Raw genomic sequence first — 19,502 nt, forward strand, 5'->3', positions numbered from 1 at the left:
AAACTGTGCTTCCTTTGTAGAAACCCAATGACCAGCAAAATGGACATATATCAAAGACAAATATTACTGGAGAAGCAGGTATTGTGCTTAACTCTGCCTTGAGCACAACAGGTGAATAAATGCCTACTAAGCACAATGACTTGAGATACAGTTCTGAAACTTGACACACTAATTGCAGTAAAGAAAACCATGAGAGTAGTTAGTAGACATTATTTATTTAGCCTTTCTGTATGGATAGTTAGCCATTACTAAATGAGTCCAGTGTTTTAGCAACTTTGTCACATTGGTGTTTAACGAGAGGAAGTGGCTTAATGAGTTTAATTATTTATAAAGTGAAAAGAAACAAATTATTTTGTGATTTGATTGCAAAAGAAACAGATTCTACAGTTTCTTTTTTAATATTATTTCAGATGTGGTTGTTGCAGATTTACTCCATTTTCTTAAAAGATTACTTCATCAAAACAAACTGTTAATTATTCTAAACATCTCTCTGTGACTTCTTTCTTTCATACTCGCTGCCTTATTCCTTTGGTCTTTGTTTCTTTTTTGGACAAAATTGAACTACTAGACGCACTTAGTCTCTTTGTCATACCCACGCTCTTCCATTCCCTCTATCTTTTTATTTCGTTTTAGGTAAACTTCTATATGAGACTTTAATACTTAAAATAAAGGAAGAAAAATAAAACATAGCTTATATCCAGCAATCACCAAGTGTTAATTAGCACTATTGAAAGATACTGAAGTCAAGCTATGAAATAGTTTACCCTATTGTAGCATAACATATTAAATGACTTTTATCTTTTTCTCCTTTGCATTTGAGCTGAGTAACAGGGAAGGCAGCAGTACTGGCTGATGGATGACTTTTGTGTTGATGTTTAAAGTGAACACTATAGTTAGCACTGTCAGGAAACATTTTGATGCAGATGATGTGTTTAGAAGTTTTTTGTTTGCATATTATCTTGGTGAAAAAATTTTGTGAGCAACTGATACAGAACACATCTGGGATGCCATCTTTGTCTGTGGGCACTGTTGAATTATGTTTTAAATAATTCCTATAAATGGCTCTATAAACTTTGGCTAGTGCTTTGCCTCTAGAGATAGAAGACAAGTAGTCAGTTTCCTAAGGCAGAGGAGACTTAGGATCTTGATTTCCCCAGGCCCAAGGGAAGGCTGGAATCCTTGAATGACTGAATAAAAACAAAACTGCCCTCACCCTCAGGGCTGCTCTGCTGTTTGGCTTTGCGTTATCTAGATATGACAGTGAGTTAAACATATGGATTAATGGATGTATTCTGGCCACCTGAGTTTCCATATTGCACTCTAACAGACCTCTGTTTGGGTAATGGAGATAAATGTGTCCAAGCCTGTGGATACTGAATTGTCTTTGCAATTACTGTAACAGATGCTTGCATGGTACAGTTGCTTTCTTTTACTGACCTATATGTGAATTAGTGTGACTGTAAAAACAATACAGAAGGCTGTAGTTGTACTTTAAAAGAAAACCAAAAGGCAGGCCAGTAACATCTATCACATGATCTCAGCATGAGGGACAAAGATAGGCTAATTCTATGTTGCTCTCTGCAGTGTTTTATAGTAGTGATTTGGTACTTGTTGAAAGAAGTATCCTTCCCAATGAAGATTTGTTCCCTCTTGATTTCCTTCTGGGTTACTGGAACCAAGAAATACCAGTGTATGGAATTGGTGATGTCCCAGTGTTCTCCTATTCCATTCTCTATTGCTACTTAGAAAGCACTAGCATAGTATTCTATCAGATACCAGCCTATTTTGACAACTGGCTTATGTGTTGGAATTACTCATATCATTGTAAAATGTTTATTCTTGTTTGCAAAGATACAGCTTTGAAATCTGTGACATTTACTTTGGACCTGAAACAGGGCTTCTGTGCCCAAAAACTCAACAAAGGAGATGGGAGGGGAGAGAGGGAGGGAGGGAGGCGTGTGGGAGCCGTATTTTTTAAAATTGTAGCTTGCCTTGGCTGTGCTGGCTTTTGTAGAAAATTTTTTACTCTAATCTGCAGGTAGATGCTTTTGCTTGTATTTAGGAGAACATGTTTTCTCTCTCCAGTCACAGCCAGTCCTGCATCTCCCTTGGAACCTGCAGCAGGACCTCAGCTTCCGCATGCAACAGAATCTCCGCACAACGGGACACCCAGCACCTGCACACATGTGATTGTTTCACACCAACCCCCCGTAAATGTGGACAGGTAAGAACAATTGACAAGTGTCGGAGGTGGGGGTGTTTAGAAGATGAGAGTTACTAGAGTAATAAATAATATTCAGTTTCATGTGTTCATTAACTAAGTAAGAGTTCAATCTACCTTGTTTCCTGTTTATTATTTTTTCCTGTGTTCAGAAAAGAACTTTATCATCTTTCCCTTAGCAGTAACCCATTTTTGCCAACTGATAGGGAAGAATTCTAAAAAAAATACAGCATGTTCTTTGCAGTGTTTGGAACAATATGTGTTTGCCAGCAATTATTACATTGATTGAAACTTAATGGAAAGGGCAAATTTTTTCTGTTCCTTTTCATGAATTAAGCTTCATAAAACCCACTCTGGATTTGCTGATTTTTTTATTAGAATAATGAACACTGTGCCTTGAGCCTGGATGTTTTGATTTCTGAACTGCTTGAAGTATCAGCAAGTTCTGTTGTAGTCATGTCCCTCGTGTGAGATATGGAACTAGTCACTTTGGTTGTGCATTTGAAAAAAAACACCTTTGTTCTCTATAAGGACAATTTGGGGAGGCAGATATTTAACACTGGGATCTCTCTGTAGCCATGAAGCAAGTCACTCAGACTTTGAGAAATTGTTGAAATGCTTGAAACCTCAGTGTTGAACCAAGTGACATCTGTTAAATAAGCATGAGCTGTCAGTTCATGTCATTACTAAAATTACTAATTTTAGTAATGCAGAAAGCCAAATAATCCCATAGCCCTTTCATGTTTTATGCAGGATATGCATAATATGTGTAGAAAAACTTGAATGTGGGAAGCCATCATGCAGTCTGTAATGGACAGTATGCTTCAGGGTGTGATTGGCACTAATTGAAGGAGGAATTTGCCCTCTCTCGATCCCTCCATATGCCTGGGGGATCTTAGCCTGCTGTCATGCTGACAAGGATGCTCCTGCTGAGAAAAGTTCTGTCAGTGACACTGAGCACTGAGATGCATTGAATGAGCTGCACAGAGCTGCCTCATAATTGTCTTGGGCAGTTCTTAAATGTTAATCACTCCAAACCTTACATGTACATTGATGTTTGAAATACAAAATGTGCCACACTAATGAGTGCTGTCCTGTAGCATTAAAATCTGTGTGGAAGCAACCTCAGAATGCCCACAGTAAAGAATGAGTAAATGAGATTGAAGAACAAAAGTAGGAAGTGCGTGTTAGACTGTGGAAGGGAAAACTGGCGTGCCAGGTTGGGATGTGGAGGGACTCTCTGCTTCAGAGATACATCCACAGTGACTGGGAAGGCAAAGCCTGAAGCACTTGGTAGTGTCCCATAGATTTTATCACATGGTAAAAGCCACAGGTGCCAACACCACTGCTGTGTCTTGTGTACTGTGGTTTTCTGGCATCCAGATATACCTGACATGGTAGCACACACACAAGAGCAGTGGGTGGAGATTGTCTCTTGTTGTGAGCACCTCACTCCAGCCCCAGGCAAGATTTGACTTTAGTCTGAAAAAGACTTCATCGTGTTTTAACGACAAGATAGATGAGATTTCTAACCAGAACTTAAAAAGGTGTTAGCTGGGGGACTTTTGGCATGCAGTTGTATGGGCAAGAGAAGGAAGCGAAGGAGAAGGTCTTTCTAAGGTGGCATCTTGTTTGAACAGGGCTGGCAGCTGTAGTTGAGGTCAGAATATCTGTAGTTGGTTCACTCCCCAGACAATGCAGATGCTCTGTCCCTTGCACTGGTAGTGCTGAAGAAGGATGACTTGGACAGCTACTAGAGGTTTATGTGACGATAAGGAACGTTACTCTGGAGCATAATAGGAAGTTGCCTGACTGTACTGAGCCTTCATCCCTCTTCCTCCCCATCCTGTTTCAGCTCTGTGGCTGGGATTATTTGGAAATAACGTTTGCTTCTGTGGTCAGCAGTGCAAAGCAACTGAGGAAGACTTAAAAAAATCTCACTGAGGGAAGACAATGGATTTCAATATTTCATTATTCTCTGTGGCTACTTTTGATCAGCAATACAGATCTTGTTTTGCTGGAACATAATTAGCTTTCCAGGGCAATTGATCTTCATAAACCCTAATAAAAATGCTGTGATTTGCAGCCTTATTTACTGTTTATCTGTTGTCAACAATTATTAGTTTTACTGATAGATATTTATTGCAGATGGTAGATTGGTGCAATCATCTATCCCAGCTAATAGTTTGTCCAAATTTTTATTGGTATTCCTACTCTTGTGTTTTAAACAAATGAACGTTAATCGATTTTTGGTAGGTTTAAAGTTTTTTCACTTAGTATTGTGAAAGAAGAAAACAAATATATTTGCTTGTGAATTGAGCTGTTTTACTATGCTAGCACTCAAGGTTTTCAAACAGATCTTACATAAATTCTGGGTTCATAAACACAGTTTCTTTTTCAATAGTCTTCTGAGTTATAATGAGTGTCTGAACATGAACATGATTTTTGTGGTATAGTAGCTTTGAGTGGTGCTGCAAGGGTTCTGATTTTGCTGCCTATGCTTGCTCTGAGTGTCTTCTCCACAAGTAAATTTGGTTAAACAATTTAATGATGGAATGCTAATGAAGAATAGTGAATATTATTGGGAAAGGGGGGCAAGTAGTGACCTTAAATCTAACCTGTAAGTGTGTGGTGAGAAGGCTCACAATTGAACTTAAATGAAGGCATTTGAGTGGGATAACCCTACAGCTGCCTAATCCATAGCCCACTTGCAGAATTTTGCTTGTACTCCATTTTCTAATTCTTTGCCCAAGTTAGATTTTGTCTGCTACTTCTTAGAAAGTTATTTCAGTACAGTGATTTATGTTGACAGTATTTTCCTTATGATACTTATTCTGTAATGCCTTTTTTTCTGTGCCATGTTCTATAAACACTTGCAATGCAATGCAGAACGCCTCAGTGAGTGCAGTTCACCTATGCAGTTCATCTGTGTCTCCATCCTGTATGCAGGGTGCTGGCTCTGGGTAGGTGTCATGGTTTGAGATAGCCCCAAAATCCAATTCCCTAGCTCCATCCCCCTCCCACATCTCAACCTAATGTGAGATGGGCTTTTCCAGACAAAACACACCAGACTCAAAGTGGGGGAAAGGGAATATATTACAATGACTGTACAAATAAATATAACATCACATTATACACATGATCACTAACTATCTCTACCATGACATATAGTATTTACAGTGGATCAGGTCTCCTCTTCCCTCCAAATAAAAGTCCAGGAGGGAAAGAAGGACAGATCCCTTCCAGTCTCTGAGCAGCAGCATCTTCTAAGGCAGCAGGTTCTGTCTGTCTTCTCCACATGCAGCAGCTGATAGCTGGCTTTCTGCCAGCACTCAACGAGGGAGATATCCAACCTCCCTCGGCCCCATCACCTCAACTGAGGGGTCTTCCGTGGGCTTCGTAACCCCAGACAAGGTCGTATCACCACGTCATATCACGAAGACACAGGGGGGTCTTCGTGACTGTCTGGTATCTCTTGCAGGAGACTCAGCTCCTTCTTGCAGGGCCTTTGTGCCACTGCCTCTCAGGCTGCCACCGTGGCAGCAGTGCAAGGGGGGGAAGAACCAAGGTCAACTCCCCCTGCATTCCATCTGGCCGTCCCGGTCCAGCTCCGGGATGTCTCTTGAGCTTCTCAGCTCCTCTCTCTCCGGTGCTGCTGTACTCCAAGGCTCCTCTAAAATAGGAGTCCATGTCCCTCTTCTCCAAGAGGGGTCTCAAGGGAGTTTTGGGGAATCTGGTATCAGTCTTACCCCAAACTCTGTCTCTCAGCTGCTGGCTCTCTTTCTCCCGGCTCTGTCTTCCAGGAGTCTTCTCTGCAGTGCTGCATGTTGCTTCTGTTGCTTCTTGGTCTTATCTCTGGCTCTCTGCCACCGTTTCTCTGGTCAGCGTCGGCTGCTGTTCTGTGCCCATGGAGAAAAACATCTCCCAGCATAACTACAGGCACCTAGCCCAGCTTTATGCTGTTCCAGGTCCCTGCAGCCCCCCAGCCAGGGGCTGGGAGGGGGCCAGAGGCCCCAAGGGGCACAGAACCCCTACCTCGTGGCTCACAACATGGCCACCACTTCTCAACAACCAAAACTACAACTCATCTCTTCCGGTCTGGTTGTGATATGTTTACATTTCTGCAGGAGTGCCCATTGGGCAGAACTTCAAAACTTCTAAGGGTTTCCACCCCTTGGGGTCTACCACTTTTCAGCCTCTGGGGAAAATCAAAGTCCAAACCACGACAGTAGGTTAGGTAACCAGTTTTTAGAAATTTACAGTTGGTCTGGGTGATTGCCTTAATGTCTTGTCCTGGAGAAGAAAGCTCCTCATTGGTTTCAGTGCTGTTGTCTCTGTGGATGAAAAATAAGCACCATTTAAGTCATCCAAAAACTATGGGGTCCATTTTGCTGTTAATGTCTGTCTGTGACTTCTCTGCAAAAATCCTGTCAATAAAGACTGACATTGTCTTTCAGATCAGAAGTGGCAGCTGTGGAAATACTTTTCAAAGGCCTGCAAATTACTATTTTATTTTTTCTTATTCGTTGTTGATTTCTGATGAATTATGGGAGACAGATATACTGAATTCTTGCCTTCTTTCTTTCTTTCTTATTCTCTTCAAATTCTTTAATTACAGGCTATGTCTACACAGAACTTTGACTAAAATTATCTACATCAGATGTAATTTTGAGTAATATTTAATTTTTTGGATGTTCCAGTTCCTTTAATTAAACTAGCTGCTCTTTTCTCAACATCCTCCAGTCTATCTTGTTAATATTGATGTGTTCAGGTCAAAGTGTGAAGCTGCAGAGATGTTTTTCAGCTACCTTGGGGATGTCCTTCAGAGGCTTGCAAGACTGTTATGTTTGGAAATGCACTCTGAACAAGTATGCTACAAGCACACTTATGGAATATGTTAGAATACCAGAATTATCCAGTTCTTTCTGCAATACTGTATGTCTGAAAAGGATATCTCTGGTGTTGCATTGGACAACTAAGATATCAGTAAGAATGTAACGTAAGATGGTAAGAACAGCTGTAGCAGGTCAAAAATTTTTTTTTTTGGGGGGGGGAGGGTTTTCTTTTCTTTAATGGCCTGTAGCATAGTGTAGAGGGAAAATAAAGGTAATTACCAGGAGATCCTCTGGTCAATGAAGGGTTACTAAGCATTGTGGTCCAAATACAACCAAAGGCTCAAGTAGTCCCTAAGCTGCTAATTAACAGAAGCTGGAGGGTATACCAATCCCCTAGGAATTTATCTAATCTCCTTTTGAGCTTGTGGCCTCTAAGATGTCCAGTGGAAATTAATTCCACTATTCCATTTTCCCTTTGTTTCATCTAAATGTGCTTCTCTAATTTGGTGGAGCAAGCAACACAGAATCTAGATGATTTTATAGCATAAAATTTGGAAGATTTATAGTCTTGATTTCCTCTTCTGTACCCACTTTGTGATTGTAGAATCTCCTCTGTCTCAAAGGGCATTGTTCAAGTCTGAATGAGTCCTGGTCTAACTCAATGTGTAATACTGGCAGTGCAATGACAAATAAATATGAAGAACTATTTATCCATTGTCAGCTGATCAATTGGGTAGAAAAATTAGATTTGCAGAAGCAAAAGGCTTCTTCATTCCACTAATACTTGTTGAACTACTGTGTTTTTTAATTTATATGGATGAGAAGTTGCTCTCTTCACACCTCTTTCTTACCCCATTCATCAAACTTGGCATGTTATCCTAGCTGTGGTATGGTTATTGGCAGTAAATGGGAGTAACATATAGTGAATATGCCTTATAACTACACAGTACAGAGCAGGGTTTAACAGTCCTAAAGCATGTCACAGATTCTGCTCCTCATCTTACAGATGTGGGTCTCTGGCACCAAAGGGTGGTGTGACTTATGACCTCTCTCAGGCAGCCATTAGGGTTTCTGTGTCTGCTCTCAAACTCGGTGCAGTGAAACATATTTTTCACTTTGAAATTTGCTCAGCATATCCACAGATGAAAAAAGGGGAGTGCCTTTCTGAAAAAGAACCAGTGATGGTTTGAAAATCTGGGAAGGGCTTGATATGAACACAAGGATGTGGTTCTTATAAAAAAACTGGGCTCTGGATAAAGCAATGCCATTTTCAAAAGACCAGTAATCATTTTCTGTCTCTTGGGAAGTACTGTAAAACAATTCTTCAATTGTTTGTGCAGAGTTGGACACCCAAAGACATGAAAATATACTATATGCCAATTACAAGCAGGTGTTTCTTTTCAGACTAGTAAATGTGCTGTCAGAAGAAAATTAGCCTGTGAAACCAAACCACCTGCTGAGAAATGGCCTGAGGAAATTTATAGCCTAGTTTCAGTCTAGGAAAATTGCATCTGAGCCTTTGTGGATGAGACAGTTCCAAACAACCTGAACAGTTGTGATGTGGTTTGAATAGGGAATAGGTACCCAGGATTGTCAGGATCTAACTGATGGGGGCCTTAAGAAGCACTTGTGAAAGATAAGATTTTTGAGTGTCATTGGAGTACTTGCTCTTTCTCGAGGAGCTTATGGTCCCATTACTGTCATCCTGTTCACTAGAGAGCACCTTAGTATCTCCCCTCTGGCAAGATAGCACATGCTATCTCCAGAGTCAGAAGGATTTGACAACGCAGCACCTAATATAAGGTTTGGGAGGGGAGGAGCAAGACTGTGAGACATGAGCATGTATTGTCTCAGGAGAGTATGTATAATTGCAGAGTGTGTGCTTGTACTGCTCTTGACTAGGGGAGATGTACAAGATCTTACTCATAAGGCATTTCTGTCAACTGGGAGATGGAAACCGAAAGTGCAGATTGACAATGAGGGGTGCTGAGAGAGGGTTCTTTTGGCTTGGGCATGATCACTGAGAGGAGTGTGGAGCTGGTTGGTGCCTTGGAAATAAGCCCTAAGGACTTGTAGGGGAGGAGGGACTGAAAAGAGCACTACATTGGTAATGGAGTCTTTGGATAAGTGGCACATAGAAGACACTGCTCCCTAACTGGTGCCAGGAGGTGATCCAAGAAGTAATAAAAATTACAGTGATCTTATCTAAGGGCAATTACATTGATTTGCAATAAGAGGAAGGGTACTAAAAAGGTTATGAAATCTGAAAAAATATGTTAGAGGCTGTAAATTGCATTAGGTGGGTAGCTCCAGATAGCAGTGGTGGTGCTGCAGGGGATTCCTTACTGCTTCCAATTGCAGGCACTTCTCAGACATAAGTGCACTGTAGCTGGGTGTCATGTAGCCAAATGTAACTACTACCCTGTGTGAGGGAAGGCATACCTAGTACTTAACTGCAAAAACAGTTTATCTACTGTGGTAGAAGCATAGTTTTGTTTTTACTGGCAAAAAGAACGCTCAGGATTGATGCAGACTTTTCTTCCATTTGTAATATTGATTTGAGGAGGACTAAATTTCTGTTCTAGATGAAGTGTGTGAGGAAATAACTATGTTTTTCTTTCAGCAATCTCAATCCAGAGAAAAACACAAATGACAATGGAATGTCTATGCAGAATGATAACTTTGAAGAGATCATAAACCTGCCTATTGGTTCTAAACCATCCCGGCTGGATGCCATGAACAATGACGGAAGCAATAGTCCCGAAATTCCTTTGAATCCAATTCTAGCCTTTGAAGATAAGGGGACTCTTTTGCCTCAGGTAGATAGTGTTCAAACACATCAAACAGCAGGTAGGTTTGCTGTGGCTCATGAACATTTGTAATGTGTTGTAATTGACAGAGGTCCTAGAACTCTCAGTTAATATCAGTTGATTAATTTAAGCATTTTTTTTAAACCCCACGTCATTTGGGGAAAGGAGCGTATCTCTTCTTTGTAAAGCTGTGCATGCCAAGAACATGTAGCTGCAGTGCAAGTTATGATGAGGCCTTATCTTTTCTTGAATGAGGGCCTCTCAGTTATGTTTTACTTTCTTCCACTTGTGGTTGCTTGGAAAGGTTTGCCCTGTGCTGCCAAACAGAAGTGGTAAGTGACAGCTGCTGTTCCAAGCAGTCAGCAATCAGGTTCCAGTTTTGTAAGTGCAGTACCTGGCACACACATGCAGAAGGGGACCTGGTACCTAATCACTTTGTAAAATTCTGAATGTACTTTCCTCATCAAGTTCTTGCACGCATTAATACTGAGGGATGGTTTGCAGGACACTAGTTTTCTCAATGACATCACAACTTTTCAAGAATGTTAGTAAACAAATACTAATTTAGGAAATTAAATTGGATACTCCTTTATTTTTCTGTGGCCAGAAAATGTAAGGAAAATCCTTAATTGCATAAGCATGTAACATTTTGAAGTAAGCTTTGCCACTCTGACCTGTCATTTTTGTTACTTTCTGTTGTAGAAGTGATCTGATTGTTTCTTCTGAAGAACCAAAGGTGATATGAGCGTCTCTGCAGTCAGTGGAGTTTTTTCCATGCTATGAAGGAGTGTTTTATTTTTTCTCTCCAGTTTTTTAAAGATTTCTTGAATATCTTTTTTGGAAGGACTTTAGTAAAACCAGCAGAAGAAAAGAGGGGAATAGACTTGGATCACCTTTCTAATAGCTTTCATCACTAGAAAAATCATGCTTCACGTGCGTTACTTAATATGGCTATTTCCAACGAGCTTTTTTTTGTTAGTAAATGGATATTTCTGCATTCCTTAAGACACCAGACACTGGAATCTGAAAGTAATGGGCTGATTTGGGTGGTGGGACTGATTCTTTTTTGCTTTTTTAAAAAAGGTGAGTGTTGGTTTAAAAGGCATAATTATAAAATTGGCAAAGAATCTTTTACACTTTGTGGTTCTAATACTTGAAAAATAAATGCCTCGTTGCTCTACAAGTAGAGCTAATGGGGTGTTTTATTTAAACCTGTTGGTTTAAATGTTATTGCAGAGAACTCTAATTATGGAGGCAAACTATAGGCTTCTGTATCAGGTTCTTTTAAATGAAATCCCTACAGAGACATTCTGTAAATTGAGACGTCACTATGATCTTCTCACATTTTCTCTAAAAACACAAAACAAGACAGATTTTAAAATGTGAAAATTTGAAAGCGTTATTTTTTCATGGACAAGAGGAAAACCTATTGTTCTTCTAGATTATGTATTTATGAATTTTGCTCAGTACAGAAATAAATCATTTAATTGAATAAATTAGACAAATGTGGTAAAAAGATACTGCAAACTTGATTTTTTTTTTGGTTACGTCCATGTTCACAAACCTATAAAAGATGTGTATGCATATGCACACAAACGTGTGCACACACACACAAGGAAATACCTTATTCTGAGTCCTGTAAGTTGCTGCTGTTCCCAATGATGGAAGACTTTTCCTTTGCCTTATCAAACTACTGAAGACTGTGTGAAACCTGAAATATTTGATTTTGGATGATGCAGGTTTGGGATTTTTTGGTTTTGCTCGTTTCAGAGCAAATGGAAAATGGTCATTGTGCTTTTTATGCAGTGTGTGGTTTTTATAAAGCAGTGCAGTTTGAGTGATAAGAGGAGCAATGCAAGTTGCTTTCTCTTTAGTTTGATGGTGATTTCTGCTGTCATTGTTCCATCCCTCACTTTCGGTTGTGTTGTGCAGAACTGTAAAATTTTGCACGTTTTTGTGCTTTCCTAAACAATGCTGTTGCAGGCAGAGCTCACTCTAGGCATTTGAGTTTGAAGCATCAAGGAGGGCTTGAGGCATTGCTCTCTGAAGTCAGTGAGAAGATCCTTGGCAAGGGAAATGGAGGTTCACGGGGTTTCAGCTCATGCTAAGAGAGAATGTATCATTAAGATTCCTGTACTTGCCTTTAGTGAGCACTGAGCGAGGCCTCTAGGAAGCTGTGCAGAAAGTCTATGCTAGCAGAAGAAATCCTCTGAGACAAAAGCTGAAGAATTTTTGAAGAAACTTCTGCTGCTGCCAAGTGTTCATCTTATAGAGGAGATGGGATAAAAGCAATGGAAATAAAATGAAAGAGACTTCATCTGCCAGAATCTATATGGAAGGGAAAAAAACAGCCATTCAGTCAGAATGCTTTCAATAGTAACTTGTGACACAGTAAAATGAATTGGGTTCCTTTCTTGCTTTCTTTAGTTTTCCATGTACATAGCCACAATATTTTGAAGTGTCCAAAATATGTAGTTTTTCTTTAAAACTATATATAGCATGTAAGTACCAAATAAAACTTGTTTGAAATATTTATTTCTACTTATATTTTCATTTTCTTGCATAGCTGAAGCAGGAGTCAATCTCTGGTGGAAAACTCTTCTCACTACTCCTGGTCTGCTTAAAACTTGATTCAGGTTTCATCTCATTTTTAAATAGAAAATCAGTACAAAGTCACTTGCAGCTACAAACTGAACAAAAAACAGCCAGTAAGATTTGGCTTCAGTTTTAAGTCTGGGGATTCATTTAGGCTCAGGTTTAAATTATGTTGATCTTGAGCTATTTTGGCTTGGGTCTATATTTTGCTGATCTGTTTTTTGTGAGACTTCAGAACACTTGCTTCACTGTTTGCAGCACAGATTAAGGCCCTGCTTCATTTCTCATCTGTACTTTGCTTTTTTTGGTTTGATTTTTTTTTAACAATTTATCACTACATTCAGTCCAGGTTTGCTTCAAATGAGAGAGAATTTCCTCTGTTTCAAGGGCCTGACAACAAAACAAAGACTGAGAAATTGCAAGTAGAATTAGGTGTATCAGTTTAAAAAAAAAAAAAAAGATTGAATTTTGAATTTTTAAGTCTTTTGGTTAATTCTCTTTCTTAAAATGAAGGGGAAAATAGTTTCTCTTCTGTTGAGTGTTGTTCTTGACAATAAAATATAGTATTGAGTGAAGGCCAGCTCCTTTCCCTTCTATTGCCACTGATTTTGTTGTCTACTATCAGAGGCAAAACTGAACTACTCAGTGAGGTAGAACTAGCAACTGTAGAAGTTGCAGACAGCTGTACTGAAGGTACAGAGTAGTAACCTTTCACATCAGTGAGCTATGTGCTTTGGAAAGACTCAGCTCCTTGCTCACATCTTAACAGCACAACATAAATGAGTGTAGTTCAGAACATCACGACTGGTGGGTTGTTCACTATTAGCTTTGCTTGTTTCACATCTTTTATCTCCTCATTCCTGATAAAGAATACTTTGTTATTTTTTTTCTTGCTAAGACTTTGAAATAATGTTTGCAATTAAATACCCAAGAATACAGATACAGGACAGATTCTGATATAATTACTTAATATTGCACTAATTTTCTTTTTGGAAACTCATCTAAAGTGACCCACATAGGTGGTCTGAAGTTTTGAGATTTTGGGATTTTGTTCCCAGCTGTGTCATTCAGTCAGTCCTCTGTTTCATTGAGTCGACCTGGCCAAAGTTGAGCACATGGCTTTTCATATGAGATTTCAAAACAAAATTTCTGTCACACATGAATATTGAAAATGCCATATTGCTTTATCTGAGGTTTCTGTCTGCCCTGTACTCTACCAGGCCCTCTTACTGCACTGCAGAGAGGATTTTGAGTGTGGAGTTTGTTTTGTTTGGTTTTACGTGGGTTGGTTTGTTTGTTTCCCAATGAGTACTGTTGGAAAAAACTTGCAGATATTAAAAGGTATCATTATCAAAAATGTTTCCCCAAAGCACCAAAATTAAGCTTAAAGATTTGGGCCACATTAAAATGCAACATTGAGCTCTTAATTGACAAAATGATTTTCTTAAACTGTTTTTTTTACTCTCACTTTTATTCCATGTTTGTAGCCAATAGCAGCTCTAAAGCTCTACATGCACATAAGAGTTATAACATGATCAGGAGTACCTCAAAATACAGTGTGATGCTTTTGGCTGGGGTAGAGTTAGTTTTCTTCACAGTAGCTAGAGGGGGGCTGTGTTTTGGATTTGTGCTGAACGTAGTGTTGATAACAATGTGTTTTAGTTACTGCTGAGCAGCGCTTGCCCAGAGTCAGCCTATCACACCACCCCACCAGCAAGGAGGCTGAGGGTGCGCAAAAAGTTGGGAGCGGACACAGCTGGGACAGCTGATCCTAGCTGACCAAAGGGACATTCCAAACCATACAGTGTCATGCTGAGCATATAAAGGGAGGGGAAGGAGGAGGAAAGGGAGGGTATTCGGAGTTATGGTGTGTGTCTTCCCAAGTAACCATTACACATGAGGGAGCTCAGCTTTCCTGGAGATGGCTGAACACCTGCCTGGCCCATGGGAAGTGGACACACAAGCAGAGCTTTGCTTGTGTGCGTGGCTTTTGCTTTCCCTGTCAAACTGTCTTTATGGCAACCCACAAGTCTTCTCACTTTTAGGGGGAGTGAACAAGTGGCTGCATAGGGCTGAGCTGCCAGCTGGGGTTACACCACGACGGTCAGGAAACTTCTGAAATGTTTTCACAAGAAACTGCTATCTAGCAGCAGATGCTTGCTTATAAAAGTGGTTCCAGAATTTCAGTATTCCAGCTAGTTCAACGTGAAGCTTCAGGAGGATTTTTTTATTCAAAAACCAGTGTATTGATCAAAGATGGAATTGGATTACTAATAGATTATTATTTTTGTCGTTATTATTTTTATGATTATTAGATTACTATTCTCTCACAAATTAAAACCTATATTAAAAAAACAGTGCCCCATAATTTCAAAGCTCTGTGCTACATTTTTTTTCCTGAAAAATACTGGTTTGATTGGCTAAGAATTTGTGAGAGAGCTTCTTCTCTGGAGGAGAAGGAAGGGGAGGTTGTCCCATATTCTGTATACATGTAAGAAAATTAGTTGAATTTAAACATATTACTAGGTTTTTTTGTTCTTTACCTCTTTTTAAAATGAAGTATCAGCATCCAAGTACAAGAACAATTCCTAATTTTACCAAATATTTTTACTTTTTCCCTGTTGCAAGTACCTTTGGAAATAATTTAACATTTGCAGAACACAGATCTCTGTATTCAAACACGTCACCCAAATAATTCATGGTTGCTACTGTATTGTATACATGCTCTGTGCAACATTTTACTTGCCTTAAATGTGCCTTTGCTCCTCTGCTGGAGAGTAGTGTCTATAATTTGGACAAGGATCAGCCAGAAGGCTTGCCCCATTCTTGTCTCTTACAAATTTCTTGCGATTTCTGAACTGTCCCTCATCACTTACTTTCTGTAGTAACCTGTTAGTAGTTTTCTACTTTTATGCTGCGGGTTAATTCAGTTATTTTCCAAAGACCCTGGAGTGTGCTCTGAAATAAGGGGCATGGAACAGAAACAAAGATGAATGCAGAGTAACCCACATACTTGAGATGGAATTGGCCTGTTATATGAAGAAAACCTCATGAATACAGTGCTTTTTTTTTTTGAAGGGGGGTGGTGGTGAGGAAACCAAAAAGAAACCATGGAGGATTAACCAAGCATAACGGGTGTTTTTCACACCCCATTTGGAAAGGACCATAGTCTTGTCCTCAAGCACACTTAAGAAGCCAACCAAAATGTTCAAGGAATTGGTTTTTGACGTGCTCCAGTTCTTGTTATCAGAACCTCTCTTCTGTGTGATGAAACTGCAAGTAGCAGGAAAACTTTTAACTACAGGAATCAATGAAAAGAGTTGTTTTCTCTGAAAGTTCAGACTCTTGAATGTGATAAGTTTTCATAAGCCATTTGGCTTAACTGTCTTCATGGCAAATAGCTGCCTTAAGGAGCTCTTGAGTTTCTTCTGTTTGTTGACGGACTTGCTCAAGGAGTTTGGCCATTTGGCTTTTTCTGAATGCTAATGAAAATTCTGGATCTGTAAAGGAATAACAGAGAAGGCAGAACAATATTCTTCTACCACAGAAGGCAGATACAAATTCAGTTTTCATCCCTACAACTATTCAAGATTGCTGCTAAGTTCTCCTGATCCAGATGTCTAAATGCAGCTTTATGCAGCAGCTGCATATCAAGTCACAGCAAGGTCTCGACTCTGGCTCTACATGTGTAAATATATATGCTATATATTATATATATTTATTACCACATTAAAACTCTCATAAGTGCTCAACTTTTACCCAAAACCAAAAAGACTAAAACTGGAAAAATATTAAGGAATGGACTTTAGAGTATGAAAAAGATGTGAGACTTCCCACTTTAATAGCAGCTAATCATGCAATTTGCTTGCTTTATCAAAATAAACTGCTTTCAGATTTAAAGAATTTTTAGGTTGCATCTATTGCCAAATATATTGGATAAAAGCATCTGTACCCGAAGTCCTATTTCCCTGCTGATCAGAAAGGCTTTAGTTTTAAAGCGCACAAATAAACAAACAAAACCTTCCCACTTTTATCATAAGATACTCTTAGTTACTTTAGAACAGGTGTGGTAACAGCTACCCTTGAGATTATTCTGTTTGCTTAAGTGAGCAGAGCTAGTCCCCAGAGGAGTTTGCCCGGCACTGTCAGTGGTTGGACTCCATGATCTTAGAGGTCTCTTCCAAGCTTAATGATTTTGATTTCTGTTCCAAAGCAGTGCCTGCTTGCCACTGATAGGTGCAGGCAGGCTCTGAGAGCACCCGGGGGGCTCAGCCTAGCAGGAAGGACTTACCTTTTCGTAGTCTGCAGAATGTGGAGATGCCCAGCTGCTGAAACCGGATCTCTCGGTGGGTAAGAAAATTCTTGAGATACGCTTGAATCTCTCCAATGTGATGCTTCCATAAAAGCATCATTTTTTCTGCATAAATGGGAGGACCACTGGAGATCAATACAAACCTTTAAAACACTTTGAAAACTGATTTTTGTAACATTTGTAAGATCATTAATGACTCATCTACCTTCAGCTACAACCAGCATTACTGCAAAGACTGGCAAGGGACTTCCCTGTACTACAGCTTCTGGCAATATCGCTGATACTTCAGGTAAATAAAATGCTGAATGGGCTGCTGTGCTAGGAATCTGGTCCTTGTGCAAGGTGCCTGCTGATTTATGGACTGATAAGCCTGTCACACTAACCTGAAGTGATTATGCTGTTGGACTCTGTTCACTGCCTGAGAGTCTGCTCTGTTGCAAACCCTCAGTGGCAGAAATGAAACAGATTTGCATTTTCCCTTACTGGAGACTCATTATAGATTTCAGTCTTTGCACATCTAAGGTCTAAAATCTAACCATGCCTTTCTAGAGAGCATGGCAAGAATTATCTGAACACCTTTTTCTTGCAAGTCTAAAGGCTCTCGGCTGCATGGCACATGTATATTAAGCATAAAGCTGTTTGTTTGCTACAGGTAATGCTCTTTTTTATTCTCTCTCACTGAAACTAAAAAATTTTGACTCCATTCTTAAAAGCCACTTCACTGCTCCTGCTAACCTAGTCTAGAATTACAACAGCAGGATTTGGTTCGGTAAGAGCTTTCCTTTTGCTAGTCAGACAGCAGAGTTTATCTAGAATTTTGGAATGTAACCTCTGCTTCTATCTGTAGGGAATGCCATCACATTGTATATACTGAGAAGGAAGGTCAATCAGAAGGATGTAACAATGACTTGTCTGAAACATGTTCTCATCTTTCCCATGGTAAGGAATATCTTAACTGTCTCCAACCTTCCTACTTAAGTTGTTTTTAAGGACCTCAGAATTGGCTACAGACTAGCCCTGCAGAATGGCAGTGCTTGAAGAAGGCAATGAAAATGTGATTCAGACCTTTGTGGTCCACTTTCATCCCTGGGCTTTCTCATGCATTCAAGCACTATTCTATTTCAAGGGTGACAGTAGGCACTTTTATGCTAATACATTTGTAGAGACCAGATGGAGGATGCTATAGGAACATGAAAGGTTGTTGGGTGCCTGACAGTTATCTCCTTTTGGAAAAGGCTAATTTCACTCCAGACAGCTGCAAGACTCCTTCAAAGCAGAGTTAATCCCATGTGACAGTTACCGTGACCTATCATGTGCTGGATGATGGAGGCAGCTTGAAAGGATGACTCAGTGTGTTCCAGTTGGCCAGCCAGTCTCACCAGGCACTTTGTCAAATGTTCATCCATCCATTGGACCATGTGTAGTGTGGCTCCTTCTAGAAGACAGAAAGATAAGAGTAGTCTGTAAACAGAAAGTCCAGTGTTGAAGAAATGAAGTAGAGTGTTCTGCCAGAAACCATACAGCCTAAACAGGGAATTCTTCATGCAGCTGGAGAAGCGAAATAAGTGCTGAGCTTGGTTAGTAAGTATGTTTAGGTTGTAAAAAAGGGTCATGGCCTGAGGTTATGCTCTCAGTAAGATAGGGCCATTTTATATGAATAAAATTCATATTTTATTGGTTTTATGTTCTGAAACAATGAACCACTTTATCTACGATCCACTTGTAGCCTAGTAGGTTCAGTCTATCCAGCAGCTGCTGGGCACCTCTTGCAAAATTGAGTGTGACATGTTGCCAGTTACATGGCCGTTACACCAGATACAAGAGATGACTTGTTTGACAGACAATATTCAGTGCCAGGGCATGTTGGGAAAATTTACACTGATCCTTTCTGCCATAAGGAGTGCTGTACCTTTCACAACTGTTAATTTGAGATCTTTTATAAAATCCATGCGCAAAAAATTTCAAGAGAAAATGCTACTTTGTATTTTAGTCTTTTCCCCTTTTTATATCAGTTTTTGCTATTGTAAAATTATCTCACCCTGAGAAACTTGGAAATGTTACAAATAGAAGTAGACAGGCCATGTACAGCAGCAAAGTTCAGCACAAAAAAATCTGAGTAAAAAATTTTAAGCAGTTCAATGAAAGAAAGTGCAGAGAGTGGAGCCCATATGTCCTGCCAGTGAATTGGATCTTGCTCTTGAAGCTCGTGGCAAAACTCACAATGAATTTAAAGGGAAAGACCTAGGCTGTATGTCCATGTTCACCTGTGCTTCATCTCCTATTGGAATTAAGAAAGGACATGTACGCTTCTCTGATTGAGCTGTTTATGGAGGGGTTGCTTCCCTACCTTGCTTTGCAAGTTCAGCAAGGCAAGATGTCACGTAACGAAGGGAGTCCTCTTGAGTGTCGGTAGAAAGCATGGTCTGGAGGAGACCTTCAATACACCGGCTCTCCATGATTCTCTGCAACGAGGGAAAGAGATTGATGTTTAGCATTTTCCTTATGGTTTAGTGGATTCTGAGGACTTCAGAAGTACTGTAACAATACTGAGGGCTAAACCATCAATAATGGAAATGTCTTCTCCCAGATCTACCACAACCACGTGACAATGCCTCGAATTGTTCAGAGATCATCCGATTTTGGGCCTTTCTCAGGGCTTGCTCTGTCTGTGGGATGTTCTCACGATCACCAGTCATTCTGAGCTCAAAGAATTTCCTGACCTATTGCTG

General features: G+C 39.9%; 2 protein-coding genes across 19 annotated transcripts in view; one reads left to right on the forward strand and one right to left on the reverse strand.

Annotated features, from left to right (window-relative positions):
* MAP7 (microtubule associated protein 7) overlaps positions 1-12,401 on the forward strand; it is a 117,673-nt gene extending 105,272 nt beyond the window's left edge. For 9 of the 16 annotated variants that reach the window (XM_064649401.1, XM_064649396.1, XM_064649400.1 and 6 more), the window contains 4 exons: positions 21-111; positions 2,086-2,224; positions 9,680-9,906; positions 10,569-12,401. In XM_064649401.1, coding sequence (XP_064505471.1) covers positions 21-111; positions 2,086-2,224; positions 9,680-9,906; positions 10,569-10,579 — 468 coding nt within the window. In that variant the 3' untranslated portion in view covers positions 10,580-12,401. The remainder of the gene's footprint in view (positions 1-20; positions 112-2,085; positions 2,225-9,679; positions 9,907-10,568) is intronic. The other 7 variants (XM_064649413.1, XM_064649402.1, XM_064649408.1 and 4 more) reach the window with 2 other exon arrangements.
* LOC135411606 (uncharacterized) overlaps positions 10,439-19,502 on the reverse strand; it is a 35,993-nt gene continuing 26,929 nt past the window's right edge. The window contains exons 11-14 of one of the 3 annotated variants that reach the window (XM_064649415.1): positions 19,121-19,235; positions 18,074-18,208; positions 16,753-16,878; positions 10,439-15,961 (exon numbers count right to left, since the gene is read on the reverse strand). In XM_064649415.1, coding sequence (XP_064505485.1) covers positions 15,840-15,961; positions 16,753-16,878; positions 18,074-18,208; positions 19,121-19,235 — 498 coding nt within the window. In that variant the 3' untranslated portion in view covers positions 10,439-15,839. Of the gene's footprint in view, positions 15,962-16,744; positions 16,899-18,073; positions 18,209-19,120; positions 19,236-19,502 lie in introns of those variants that run through there. The other 2 variants (XR_010429223.1, XM_064649416.1) reach the window with 2 other exon arrangements.

The sequence above is a fragment of the Pseudopipra pipra genome, chromosome 3 (assembly GCF_036250125.1).
Source record: "Pseudopipra pipra isolate bDixPip1 chromosome 3, bDixPip1.hap1, whole genome shotgun sequence".
Taxonomy (NCBI): domain Eukaryota; kingdom Metazoa; phylum Chordata; class Aves; order Passeriformes; family Pipridae; genus Pseudopipra; species Pseudopipra pipra.